This window comes from Urocitellus parryii, chromosome X (assembly GCF_045843805.1).
Source record: "Urocitellus parryii isolate mUroPar1 chromosome X, mUroPar1.hap1, whole genome shotgun sequence".
NCBI classification, from domain to species: Eukaryota; Metazoa; Chordata; class Mammalia; order Rodentia; family Sciuridae; genus Urocitellus; species Urocitellus parryii.
The window spans coordinates 1,212,291-1,227,343 of NC_135547.1; the positions used below are offsets into that span (position 1 = coordinate 1,212,291).

A 15,053-nucleotide genomic window follows, 5' to 3' on the forward strand; every position below is an offset into this window, starting at 1 on the left:
CAACTCCACCACTTCCTGGCTGTGTGATTTGGGGTGAACTATGATACTTAATCTGTCTCACCTTTACATTTTATCTCTTCGACATGGAATGAATAATAGTAATTACCCTATTTCATTGTTTATAGGAATAACTAAAAGAATATATATATATAACTAATCCACTTGTGTTTTGGTTTCAATATGAGGTGTCCCCCAAAAGCTCATGTATGAGACAATGCAAGAAGGTTCAGAGGAGAAATGATTGGATGATGAGAGTCTCAACCCAATCAGTGAATTAATCCCCAATAGGGATTAACTGGGTGGTAACTGTAGGTGCATAGGGTATGGCTGGAGGAGGTGGGTGTTGGGGTGTGGCTTTAGGGTACATATATTTCATATCTGGAGAGTAGATATCTCTTTCCTTCCTGATCACCATGATATGAGCTGTTTCCCTGTCACACTCTTCTACCATAATGTCCTGCCTCACCTTGAGCCCTGAGAAATGGAGCCTGCTATCTATGGACTAAGAGCTCTGAAACCATGAGGAGCCCTCAAATAAATCTTTTCTCCTCTACAGTTGTTCTGGTCAGGTCCTTTAGTCACAGCAGTGAAAAAGCTGACTAAAACAGCATAAGCATCCATTCACGAAAAAGCCCAACACTGACCCACACCTATAAGGGAGGTCTGATCCTATGGCAATTCATACAGGGTTAGTCCATCATTAGCAACAACATGCAGAGTATCAACAGTCTACGCCAGTACAGTTTCTTTGTCTCTCCTTTAATGCAGTTATTTAGCCCTACCATGTTCCCCATAGATATTTAATATAAGTAGGTGGAATAAATTCTGGGAAATATGAACTAGATAATTAAATATAAAATGTAAAACATGGAAGAAGTAATAGGGAGGTCAGTCAATGAAAGAGTACAGAAATAATTTTTCAAATTCATATGGAAATTTAGTTTGTGATAAAGGAAAAATTCAATAAATGATAAAGGCCACATTCAATAAGTGGCATTTTGGACAACTGGCTCCCCATTTTTAATACACACATGAATGTTCACAAAGTGGATCATTACCTAATTCCTTATATAAAAGTAAATCCTAGGTGGATCAAAGAGTGAACATGGAAAAATTAAACACACAGGTGGATATATTCGTATTCTCAAGTACTGAAAACATTTTGAGCTGAGAAAGCATAAAGGAGAAAAACAATAATGTGGTTACATGAAATTAAAAATGTATGTGTAGCAAATGAAAAGTGGAAAATAATCATAAAAGTTGGACAGGGCTAATTTTGTTAACAGAGGGGGAAATTATAAACAATTTAAAATGTACACAACAAGATCAACCATGGGAAAGGAGGGAGGATCCAGATGACCAGGGAATCTGCTCTGGCCAGAGAACAAGGTACTAAAGGAAAGGGAAAGACGGGGCGGGGGTGGCATGCTGAGCCACTATCTGCAGCCAATGGAGGGCTTCCTGTTGGGCTTATTGTGCTAGGTTCTAAAGATGTACCTGATTTCAGAAAATTCCAAGGACACCAGGGCCCCAGATGCCATCACTCAATGAACTGTTCATTCCAGAAGTGAGAGTTCAGAGGTTAGAGAAGAAACACAGAAAAACAAAGTAGAAGAAAGATGCTGTGTATTTAGTGTTCAACTTTGAGTAACTCATTTCCTTAGTCTTAGGCTGATTTTCCATATCATTTCCCTACCTTCTGGACCTACGATGCAACCTGGCACCAGGGCATGGTGGCGATGAGGCAGCTTTTACTAGTGAGAAAACAGCATAAGAGAAGGTGGAGAAAGGAGCCAAATAGAACAAGATCTCCATTGAATATTCCTTCTTGATATTCCCAATATCTCCCAAGTTCTCTCATGGGCCAGCAGTGCATGTAGACCATATCCAGCAGGTGCATCTATCTCTTAATGGGTATTTGAGACACAGAAAGAAATCTAGAGGATGTTTTATAGCAGGAGGGTTTCAAATGATCCCACACCTGGACTGTCACCTGTAATTGGGAGCTATTGGTCATGTTTGTCACTATTCCAATAGAACATGCAGAAGAAATTGTCTTCAGAGAAAAGGAAGAATGAAATGGATGCACAGTGATGAAAGACACAAATAAGTAGAGAGTTCTGATGGTGTCTGGGTCTGGAAGCCCAGCTATAGTTCTGTCATACACTATCCTCAATCTGGTAGTCATAGAAATTCTCATGGTTTCCTGGGCTATTTGGAATTGGTTTCTGCTACTTTTGACCAATAAAATCTTAACTAGTGCATCTGTTAACTCTTCCTTAAAGAACAAGGTATTGGGAGATAAAAGGACTACAGCAGACACCATTAATTCTAGTCTTTCAGGCAAAATACAGAGAGTCAAAAAATAGCTCAGAGTCTCTCTGGGTTTTACTTTGCCAGCTAAGAAATCTGGTTAAATGTGAACAGCCCAGGACACTGAAAGAAGAGAGGTACTTTTAAAGACCCCTATGAACTTGTCCTGGGAAGAACTTACCATGTCTCTTCCTTGCTGGCTATGATTCATTGAATTGTGTCCACCAAAAGATCTTTCCACACCCTAACTCCTAGAACCTGTGAATACAATTTTATTTGGAAACAAAGTCTTTGCACATGTAATCAAGTCAATATGAGGTCATTATCATGGGCCCTAATCCAATATGACTGGTTGGACTATAAAAAGAGGAAAGTTAGAGATAGACTCATACAGGGAGGCAGCCATGCAACAACAGAGATAAAGATTGGAATGATCTGTCTAACATCTAAAAGCCAAAGATCACCAAAGAATGCCAGCAACCACCAGAACCTAGGAGAAACAAGGAAGGATTGTTTTTACTATAAGCCTATGGAGAGAGCTTGGTCCTTCCAATTCCTTGGTTTTGGATTTTTTTTCAGTGACCAAAATACCTGACCAGAAAACTTAGAGGAGGAAAAGTATTTTGGACTCACAGTTTCAGAAGTCTCAGTCTATGTTTAGCCAACTCCATCACTCTAGGCCTGAGGTAAGGCAGAACATTATGGCAAAAGAGCGTGGAAGGGAAAGTCACTCAGCTCATGGTAGCTGGGAAATAGAAGAGGAAGAGCTAAGGGCAGAAAATATAATCCCCAAGGGCACACCCCCAGTGACCCACCTCCTCCAGCCATGTCCCAACTGCCTATAGCTTTCACTACCTCCCAATAAGTCCATTCAAATTATTAACCCGCCAAATGGGTTAATCTACTGATGAATTCAGAGCCCTTATTATCCAATCATTTAATCTCTGAACATTGCTTTTGGGAGACATTCCAGACCCAAACCCTAATAGTAGTAGACTCCAGAAATTGTAAGAGAATACTTTTTTGTTGTTTTAAGTCATGGAGTGTGAGGTATTTTGTTCTGACAAGCCTAGGAAATTAATACTAGTGTGAAAATTTATAATCCACAAACTGTTCCCAGAATGTGATAAGTATTAATATTGAGTATATACAAAAATAGCGTGTGTTTACATGTACTGAATCTAATGATTAAAAATATGAGATTTCATTTGGTATGTCTCTATCCAATTTTGCTACTAATTTTATTTTATTTTTCAAAAGCATCAATGTATGATAGATTGGAAAAACAAAACTAAAAAAGAAAAGTGCTTCACTAAAGATAATTGAGAGCACCACATAACATAGCTAGCAGAAAATCCTCAGAGTTTCTAGTAAGAAACAGCCGTTGTTTTCTAGTTTGCTGCTGAACCTACTTTCTCTATAACTTATATTTCACTTGTAGTTTTAAGAGAAGGCTAGGAAGAGGACTTAGATTCATACTATCACGTCACTGTCTTGTCCAAAACTTGTAAGTACTTATTGTGCTATTGTACCAAAGTTAAGATGCCTTTATTAATTAGGATGATTCAGAAGTGCTATATTTTATAGATTCAGATAAGGTAAGACCAGTGGTGGTAACATTTTTTAATGTTACGCCTCCAAAAAAAGAAAGAGAATAGAACAACAAAACCAAAAACCCAGGGCAATGTCCACCATATAACTAGATAACAAGGTATTCTCATGAATGCCAAAGGCTGGGATGGCTAGGACCAACCCTGGCACCAGCCTCTGTAGAATCTTGCATCGGAGGAAAGGAAGCAAGGGAGCACCTGGTGGATCTAGAACTCCAAGACTGACCTACCTTAAGGCAATTCTAACTATGGAAATTTTTGTGGTTGCTACAAATAAAAGATTAGAAATGAAAAGAACCTACTGATATGTAGCTAACACTTTTAAAACACAAAGAGACTGTGATTTGTAAGCTCAACTGAGAAAAAAATAATAACCAGATTGTTTCATCACATTTTAACCCAATACATAGAGATGGTTTTATTGAGGAGAACATAGTGTCCAGGTCATGTAATTGCTATGGCTTCCTCACTCCCTCCAGGGGCAGTGGAGTTTTTCTCCAGAAAGCACAAGTATTAGCTAAGAGGGAAAAGGAATGATGAGATCCCCAATTGGGAAAACATTCTTGCATATTGGGCACTCCTATTTATAAACAATTTGGAAGTTGAGAATTTGGGGAAATCTGGAGGTTCAATAAATGGCACAACTCTTCCCTGCCAGAGTGAGTTTTTAGGCCATTGAGAAAAACCATAGTCATGCCAGCTCTACATTGGGAAAGGCTGGTTGGTGGATGCAGCTTGCTATAGGAACTAAATAGGTTTGTTAATTACCTACATGTCCCCTTGTCTGGGCTCGAAACAACCCATTGCAGGAAGATGTTGGGTCCACATTGCAAGTTCACGTCCCCAATACTGTTACTTCTTCCAAGCTGAATGAAAAGGAAAGGAGAAAAAAAAACAATCACCCGTATTCAGAACTTTTGAAAAATTAACCACGTGATCAAGAAATGTGGACCCACTGCATATTTCACTGCATGTCCATAGAGCATCTCCTTCCAGAGAAGAGAAAGAAGAGTTACCCCCAGCATGCGCACCTAACATTTCACATATTTTTATACCTCTTAACTCATTGAGCTTAACTATTGAGTCTGTGTTGTACCTGTGGCCAAAAGTCTATTCATTTTTTCCTCCACATTTTTTACTGGTGCATTAAAGTTTTACATAATGTGGAATTTGTTGTCACATATTAGTATATGCATACCATATAACAATATGATTTGATCAGTATCTCTCCCTAGCACCTCCACTCTTCTCATCCCCTAGTAAAAGTTTACACTTTATTCTATTTTCCAAACCCAAATTATTTCTACCCACCATTGCCCAACATATCTCATGAGAGGTCCTGCAACAAGATCAAATGACAGCTATTGCATTCTGTAATAATAAAAATCCAGAGTTGGGGTTGTGGCTCAGTGGTAGAGTGCTTGCTTGGCATGTGTGAGGCACTGGTTCGATTCTCAGCACAGCATATAAATAAATGAATAAAAATAAAGGTCCATACATCTAAAAATACATATGAAAAATTTTTTAAAAATACAAAATAAAAATCCAACCTACAAGATATTCCACAATTAATTTTCCTGGGGAGACAATAAACTTTAAGATTCTCCTCACAGAAAAGCAAAGCAGGAGGCATCACAATACCAGACCTCGAATTATAGTAAAGAGCTATAGTTTTTAAAAAAAGCATGCCATTGGCACCAAAATAGGCATGAAGACCAATGCAATAGAATAAAAGACATAGAGGGAATCACACATGAATACAGTTATCTGATACTAGACAAAGTTGGCAAAAATGTACCTTGGAGAAAAAATAGCCTTTTAAACAAATGGTGCTGGAAAATTTTGAAATCCATATGTTGTGGAATGAAATTTAACCCCTATCTTTTACCCTGTGCAACATTCAACTCAAAGTGGATCAAAGACCTAGGAATTACACCAGAAACCCTGCAACTTCTAGAAGAAAATGTAGGCCCAACACTCCAACATGTCAGCACATGAACCAATTTCCTCAACAAGACTCCTAAATCACAAGAAATAAAATTTAAAAAAATCAATGTGGGATGGCATCAAATTAAAAATCTTCTTCACAGCAAAGGAAAGAGAGTGAAGAGAGAACCTACAGAATGAGAGAAAATCTTTGCCATCTACATCTCAGATAGAGCATTAATCTCCAGAATACATAAAGAACTCAAACACAACACCAAAAAAAATAACCCAATGAATAAATGAGCAAAGGAACTGAACAGGCACTTCACAGAAGAAATACAGTCAATAAATAAATATATTTATTTATATCTCTATCAATTAGAGAAATGCAAATTAAAACTACACTGAAATTCCATCTCACTCCAGTCAGGATGGCAATTATCAAGAACACAAGTAACAATAAATGTTGGCGAGGATGTGGGGAAAAAGACACATTCATACACTGCTGGTGGGACTGCAAATTGGTATAATCACTCTGGAAAGCAGTATGGAGATTCCTTGCAAAACTGGGAATGGAACCGCCATTTGACCCAGTTATCCCAATCCTCAGTACATACCCATAGGACTTCAAATCAGCATACTACAGTGACACAGTGACACAGTGTCACAGCCATATAAATGTTTATAGCAGCTCAATTTCCAATATCTCAACTATGTAAGCAGCCCAGTGCTGTTCAATAGGTGAATGGAAAAAGAAAATGGTATATATACACAAGAAGAATGACATTATGGCATTGGCTGGTAAATAGACGGAGCTGAAAACTTTCATGCTGCGAAACAAGCTAGGCCTAAAAAGTCAAAGGTCAAAATGTTTTCTCTGATATGCAGAAACTAATCCAAAATAAGGGGGGAGGCAGTTAAAAAAGAGAGAGAGAAAGGGAAAGAGAGTGGGTAATTTCATCGAACTAGAGGAAAAAATCAGTAAAATAGACTGAGGGTTGAGGAGGAGGACAAAGGAATGGGAAAGAAAAGAACAGTGGAATGAATATGACCAAACTTTCATGGTGGGTCCCACTCACACACAAAAATAGACTATCATGGATTAAAGAGGGATCAGTGGAGTAGGTGGAGGGGAGCAGGGAGGAGGAAGTGCTGGTGACTGAATCAGAGTGAATTAGGTTCCATGCTTTTGTGATTATGTGAAGGTGTATCGTGGTATTATATCATAACTAAAAAGAATTCAAAAATTCTTGAAATTTTTTAAAAGATTCCCCTCACAAATTCAAGTTCAAAGACATTAGAGAAAAGCCTACATTTTTTAGTTAAAGTAGAAAGAAATTGAAGTCCTAATTTATTCTCTCAAATGTACCCTCTGCTCAGACTCAAACAGAGGTTCTGAGTGGTTTGTGGAGCCAGAGATTTGCATTTTGAGCCACTATCCACAGGAATGGGTGCTATGCATTCAGTGCCAATTCACTGTTACTCACTATCACTGCTTCAGAATGTCTAGGAATTACTCCAAGACAGAAGCCCCAGTTAAGTTAGGTCTCATTTGAGGCACTTTTCTTTTAAAGCATTAAGTCTATATTTGACACCTCTTCCTTTCCATTTCCTGGTTCAGGCCTCATGGCTAGGTATCGATGATACTAGAGCTGCCTGCTACAAGAGCCTAATATTTCCATGAGCAGGCACTGTCAGCTTCCAAGTGCACATGGTTTTCTGCTGTTTGCCAACTTAGCTCAGGAAGGATCAGTGACTTTGTAACCAGTCCACATTTCCCACTTATAGGGCAAGACCACATCATGGAGCTTTTCCAAAAGCCTGCTCTGTGGGTGCTTAGAACAATAAGGTTTCCATAGCCTTTGTTGCTATTAAAAGCAGTAGGCCTTTAGTTTTAGAAACTGTGACCAAGAGAAGAGAGAGATCAGAGAGGAGGATGGAAGAAGACGAACGTGATAGAGCTAGGAAAGTGCCACATGCCCAGCTTGGAGTGTTGGAAGCCCCTTGTTGGGTAGAGGCAGTGACAGAAAGTACCAGAATGATTCAAGGTAGATTTGTGTGATTCTAAGCTCAAACAGGGCTGTTTGGAATCTCTGTTTTGGGGTATATAAAGGGGCTAGGAAGGAAGCCACCTCACTGTTGCTGCCTAGAACCCAGCAGTGTTGCTGGCCCTCCAAGGAAGTAAAAGCTTCCAAGACATGAGAATGGCTTTGGCTGGTTATTACACAGAAGATTAGGCAGGTTGGTAGTGTTACTCTTGAGGTTCCATAATTTATTCCCCATGTCACTCAATGGAGTAAGCCACTTTGATGATCATGAGTTTCAGACTACAATGGAGATCTTGAGATCCCCGCCCATACCATCTCGTAGTTATGACACAGATGCACAGAATCTCAGCAGGGGGGAGGGTGGTACCTAAGAGGCCACCAGTCTCAGGTTCCACTCCTCTAGCATGGCTTGATCACTGAATTGCACCCAAGCCAAACTCATAAGTTTTCTGCCTCTCAACTCAGCCTGGCGATCTCTTCACACAGTGGTAACTGCATAATTGGAACTACAATTTTGGCAGATTTGACTTAAACAACATTGCCAAGACCTGCAGCATATGCAAGATTTACAAATAAAATAGTAGCCATTAGGGTTTAGGTTTGAATTCAGCTGTGTGACCTAAGGAGACAGTCCCCTCTGTGTCCTCACCTCTCCTAGGACTTTCTGAGTCCTGCTTTCACTGCTATTAAATGCAAGTTACAGACTGGGGCAACTCCTCTAAGGATACTTCCTATCCTAACAGTCATCAGCAATACTTCAGAGGGCTGTTCCCTGTGGTCCATACGGGCTGGAAAGCCACCATCTGGGCTCTGGGAAGCTGTGTTGCCAGGTTCTGGCCATTCAGTCATGCCACTACTCCCCTAAGGATGGGCTCTTCATCCTTCTTAGGATTGCCAACAGCATCAAGATCTCTAGCAGGATTGTTCCCCAGGTTTCTACTTCAGGCATCCATCTGGCTCTCCAAGGTAACCCTAGGCCTCTTCTCTAGGACTATTCAGTGACATGAAAAAGGAGCAGAAAAGGATACCCTAGCAGCCTTCACAGCCTGGCCGCTGCTCTGTGCTCTACGCTGGGATATGCTTTATACCATGGAGTATAATAAGAAAAAATAGCAAACTGTTTCAATGTCAAAGTAGTAATGGTGATTAAATTATGATTACTTTTATTTTTTATTTGCTTTCATTTATATATTATTAATATATATGTGCTATTAATATTTTATTTTATCATAATAAATCAAATTGTAATGCATCCATCCTATGCAATGCAGCAGTTAAAAAGAATGAAGTAAATCACTATGTGCTTTTTGAGAACCTGTATCAGACATATTAATACATGGCTTATTCCAAGAATAAGAGCAGTGTGTATATTATGATCTCATTCATATTTTAATGTGTGAGTGTGCTGATTATATATGTCTGTATGAGTGTGCCTGTTTGTGCATGTGTGCACTGTGAGTATGTGCAGGTGTGTGTCTTTACATGTCTGTATACATTTGATTGTGTGACTGTGTGTACATATGTGTGTGGTGCATATGAGTCCATTAGTGTGCATTTCTTTGTACAAGACAGATGGAAAGGAAACGCTGCTTACTGCTAAGAATGGTTCTCTCTGAAGAGTAGGGGAAAGGACTGAAGGAGCAGAAACTTTGACATTGATTTTCACTTCTTACTTGTGTTTGGATCATATGTAACTTTTACTAACATCTTTGTATTTTTCAGTATTTTTAAGGTTTAGGGTCCAATAAAACAAAGCAATCCCCACATCTCTGCAGCACACTGACATGCAAGAAAAGAGTGAAAGTGATGGGGCGTGGCAAAGCTAAAGCCAAGACAGACGCACAAAAACCAAGAAGCATATTTTCACTCATAGAGTTTTCAAGGGAGGATGAAGGGGGTCTTGAGAAGGTTGAGCATGTGCAGAGTGGGAGGCTGGGCTGGGTCACAGAAGGAGTGTGATCTCAGGCTGGGTTGGCCTCCATCCGGTCAGAGGACTTCAGACAGGAACTTATTGTGGGTTTTAGGACAGGGCCAGCAGTGGGGAGAGGACCAAGGGGTGGGTCACCAGGGAAAGATTTTGTGACCATCTACTTTGAAGTGAAGTGAAGAGTGGACACATTGTTCTCTAGGGATCTGTCCATCTCAAAGACTTCAAGTGCAACTGATTGGGAAACAAAAACCGCAACCACCATCTATACCAAGCAAAGCTATCATCAAAATTGGTTTTGTGGTTTCATTGGCCCCACACTGAGCCTCAGAGTTTCCAGTAGAAAACACTGTGTCCTGAAGAAGTAAGCTCATTTAGGTGGCAACTCCATTCCCACAGGGCCCTTAACCCTTATTAATTCTTGATTTGCTAAATCTCTAAAATCTTTAGAAACTTTTTTCTATTTATCTGTGAAAATGGATGCACAAGAGGCTGAAAATAAGGTTTCCTGTTTGTAACTTAGGTCTTTTCGAGGCAAGGAGGAAGTGAATGTCCCTGAAATCTGGGAAGCAAATCAACCAGAGGTATGTCACATTCCACTCCCTATTGTCCCTGACCTCTCCTGACTCTGTCCTAGTCATTCCTACCCTGCAACCCAGCCCAGCCCTTTGCTCTCTGTTCTTCTCACTCTATGCCTGACCTGGAACTAATCGTGGAAGATGCAGAAATGAGCCACAAGTATTAATTCAACATTTATTTATACTCCTAACAGGTGCCAGCCTCTGTGTGAGAGGCAGAATAAGACCATTCTTGCCATCCTGAAGCTCACAAACTACTGAAGTGGACAGAAAAATAAAGAATTACAGAATTTTCTCAGCACAATAGTATATGCCTATAATCCCAGCAGTTCAGGATGCTTCAGCAAGAGGATCTTGGGTTCAAGGCAAGCCTCAGCAATTTAGCAAGGCCCTAAGTAACTTACCGAGACCCCATCTGAAAATTAAAAGGGCTGGAGATGAAATTCAGTGGTTAAGTACCTCTGGGCTCAAACCCAATACAAAAAAAAATTATAGAACTTGGTGATAAACAACATGATTGGGGAAGCCCAGAGTACTATGGGAACATAGGGAAGGGACCAACCCATCTGAGCAACTGAAGAGGCCAGGGGAGGTGTCTAGAAGGAGGTACCACATAAAACTAAGGCTTCCCTGCAATTGAGGAGCCCAAACAGTGGAAAGGTGGCAGTTACTGCAGGTTATGTGTCCTTCCTTTCTACTGTACTGTTCACAGCCTGTCAGCTGCAGGAATCTTGGGAGTTTGGGAGTGGTAGTAAGGATAATATAACTAATGCACAAAGTCAAAGGTGTGTAAGATGAACTAACCAAACCTTCCTTCCTACAGCAATGTCAGTGACCCTGCAGGCCCAGTCTCCATTTCAACCTACTGATTCATCAACCTTAGCCTCTCACTCCCACCACACACAATTCTTCAAAATGTAGGACAGCTCGGATAGAAACAGTGTCATTAGGTCTATGAAAAATAACTTCATATTAGAATTCCCTCATCTTGGTTCATCTTTGTAATAACTCAGCAGGTGAACCAAAGTGACCTCATGTCAGCAGTTCTTCATTCTCCATGAAGAGTGGGCAGAATTGGAAAGCTAATAGAATGAAAGCAAAGGCTAAGCCTAAAAACCCTGGCTGCACTCCCATCTGTGGAAAGAGCTCCATAGCGTCCCACAGCTTGGAGAATTGCTAGCAAGCTGTCCTTTTCAGCCCAAGAATTCTATAAAGGAAAATATAGGATGGACCCATTGCAGAAAAACCACACCTTAAGCTCTGAGTTTATTATCTTGGGCTTTGGGGACTTGGAAGAACTGAAAATCTTCTTTTTTGTACTCTTTCTAGCCATGCACCTCATCACCCTAGCAGGACACACAACTATTGTGCTCATCACCCTCATTAACACCTGTCTCCATACCCCCATGTATTTCTTTCTCCGGAATCTGTCCACCATTGAAATTTGCTATATATTAGTCATTGTCCCCAACATGCTTGCCAATTTCCTGTCCAGGAACCAGCGGATTCCCTTCCTGGGCTGTGCCTTGCAAATGCACCTCTTCATCGCCCTGGGTGGAGCTGAGTGTTTCCTGCTGGCTGCTATGGCCTATGACCGCTTTGTGGCCATCTGCAACCCCCTGCGCTACACACTCATCATCACGAGGGCCCTCTGCCTGCAGATGCTGGTTCTTGCATGCATCAGTGGCTTTGCACTCTCACTCACCCTTACCACACTCATATTCCTCCTGCCCTTTTGTCAGTCCCATGAGATTAATCATTTCTTCTGTGACATTCCTGCTGTGCTATTCCTGGCCTGCTCTGACACACGAGCCAATGAGATTGCAGTCTTTCTTGTCTGCATGCTCATCCTGCTGATTCCCTTCTTGCTGATCCTGCTTTCCTATGGATTCATTATTGCTGCCATCCTCAGAATCCACTCTGCTGAAGGCAGGAGCAAAGCCTTCTCCACCTGTGCTGGCCACCTGTTGGTGTCTCTTCTACACTATGGTTGTGCAATATTCATTTACATTCGCCCCAAATCCTGCTACACTCCAGAACAAGACAAAATTGTGTCCTTAATCTACACCAATGTAACCCCCATGCTCTACCCTATGATCTATAGTCTGAGAAACAAGGAAGTAAAGGGTGCCCTGAGGAGACTCCTGGAGAGCCCCAATCGATGAAGCAACAGCCCATCAAGTAGAAGGGGATGATGTGGCCCACCAGGACTGACCTGACCTCTTTCAAGAATCCAGTCATCTCACTATGCACCTTGTGGACCCATGCCTCCCTATGAGGACTTCTCCATGGTTCTCACTGCCCCCTTTTCTGGGTGGTCAGAAACATGGAACAGATCCTAAGGTTTTCTGGGACATGGCAGTCCTGCAGTGTTTGTAGATGTTTTTGCCCCCTCATGGGGGATTCCATTTGTCATCTGGAGCACTGTCAGAAATGTGGACACTGGCAAGCAGAAGGTCACAAGAGGACCCAAACAAAACTTCTTTGGCCACAGAGCCAGGAGGGATAGAAATAGAAGGAGCTCCCAGAACCAAATAAGGTAAAGTAAAGCAGAAAGGCAAAGCCAGCTCAGTCATAGAATTCCTGCACCACCAGAAAATAACCTAAACATTACTTGATATACAGCAGTGCAAACTGAAGCAACGGCACCAGCATTAATAGTAGCCTATGACGTCACTTCTACTTCTTGGCCAACTGATGCCCCTTCGTCCTTCAAATCTCAATCAAAGACTTAGCTGTTCCCCAAAGCCCATGAAACCTGCTCCTTCCTGACCCACCCAGCATACCCAGCTGCCCCTCCCCTGTGGCCTCATGTATATCATTTAATGCTGAAATGGCTTTTCTGCCTCCATTACTGTTCCTAGAAGCCCCTTGAAAGTGAGAACTATGATTAATCTATGTCATCCCAGTGTATGGCACATAATCAATGCTCAATAAAGATCGTTGAACTTAACTATGCATCCCCATGAGTGATTCAGGGACAAAGGTCAGGTGTACTAATCCCGAGAAAGGGCTTGTTGCCTCCACTCCACCCCACAGATTGGACTAGATGCCTTGAATTCCTGTGTTTCCCTCCACTATAGTACTTAGGAGGAAATATTTATTGAATAAATTAATGAGAACCTCGAGTATACCAGATACTGGGCTTGATGATGGGTATACAAAGAATTTTAAGACAAGGTCTCTGTTCTCAAGGAGCTCACAAATTAATCTGAGTTACTAGGCACTAAAACAATTCATTTTAATACAATAATTACTTTTTATTTCTTCACGAAAAGGGATGAATCATCCATACCATCAAATATAGGAACACCTACATGCTGTTAAAAGGGTCAAGAAACAGGGAGCCTAGGTCCTTGATGGGTCTTTCACTGAGCAAATAAAACACCACCAAGACACCTTCCTCTGGACTCTGTGTTCAATCAACAATATATTTCTTTATGGATTGAATGAAAAAGAATTCCCAAATGAGGCATGAAACAAAAATCCTATAAACATCAACTGTAACCTCCTACTGTTTCCACCATCATGCCTAGGTGATGACCCTGCCCTCCGGGCCACAGCTCAGGACACAACTGGGCCCTTCCACATTGCCCCTCCTCCTTCAAGCTACACTCTCCCCTTCAGAGCAGGGCAATGCTGCAGCTTGGAATGGACAGGGTAGCAAAAGGGGCACTAGCATGAGGTGCTTTCAGAGAAATTTGATGACAATTTCAGGTTGCTCAAAGGAAGCTGAAGTGGTAGCTAAATTAAATCTGTGTGACTTTGGAGAGAGAAAAATAAAATGAGAGCAGAAAAAAAAGAAATATAAGAACAAGATAGAGATGGAAATAGTTACTCTCTGAGCAAGTTTAGGTAGGTGTTCCTCCTTCTCTCACTTCAAGAAACATTAGGTCCCTCTGGTCACATCTGTAAATCCTCCCCTAATTTTAAAATAAACCAGTAAAATTTTGACAACTATTGAAGATTTATGAAGCGTAATTTTTTTTCTCTTGGTGTTGGGGATTTAACCCTGGGGTAGGGGACATTTAACCACTGAACCACATTGCCAGCCCTTTGTTATATTTTATTTAGAGACAGGGTCTCATTGAATAACTTAGAGTCTTGCTAAGTTGCTGAGGCTGGCTTTGAACTCACAATCCTCCTGCATCAGCTCCCAAGCCACTAGGATTACAGGAGTGTGCCAAAATATCCAGTAAGGGTAGATGTTTTAATATTATTTTCTCTACTTTTGTTTAGATATCTGATTTCCATTTTTAAAAAAGTTTTAAAAGCTAAAGACTATTGACTAGTCACTTTTTAAAATATTTTTAACTTGTAGATGGACACAATGTTTTGTTTATTTATTTTTATGTGGTGCTGAGGATGAAACCCAGTGCCTCACATGTGCGAGGCAAGCCCTCTACCACTGAGCCACAACCCCAGCCCTTGACTAGTCACTTTTGTCTACTTGCATAGAATACCCTTGCCTTCAATCTCTCTCTCTCTCTCTCTCTCTCTCTCTCTCTCTCTCTCTCTCACACACACACACACACACACACACACACACACTCAGATGCACATAGTCTTTTGAAAAGGACACACTGGTAATTAGGCAGTCTGGCAGCAGTTAGTAGGAAGAGGTCCCCTCCACTCAGAAGCACTGCATAGA

At 41.0% G+C, this 15,053-nt stretch overlaps 1 protein-coding gene across 1 annotated transcript; it reads left to right on the top strand.

Annotated features, from left to right (window-relative positions):
- The first annotated feature begins 11,628 nt into the window (after positions 1-11,628).
- Positions 11,629-12,567, top strand: LOC113176581 (olfactory receptor 10V1-like). Its single transcript, XM_026381051.1, has one exon. It carries the CDS (start codon positions 11,629-11,631, stop codon positions 12,565-12,567), a length of 939 nt encoding a protein of 312 aa, XP_026236836.1.
- The last annotated feature ends 2,486 nt before the right edge of the window (positions 12,568-15,053 follow it).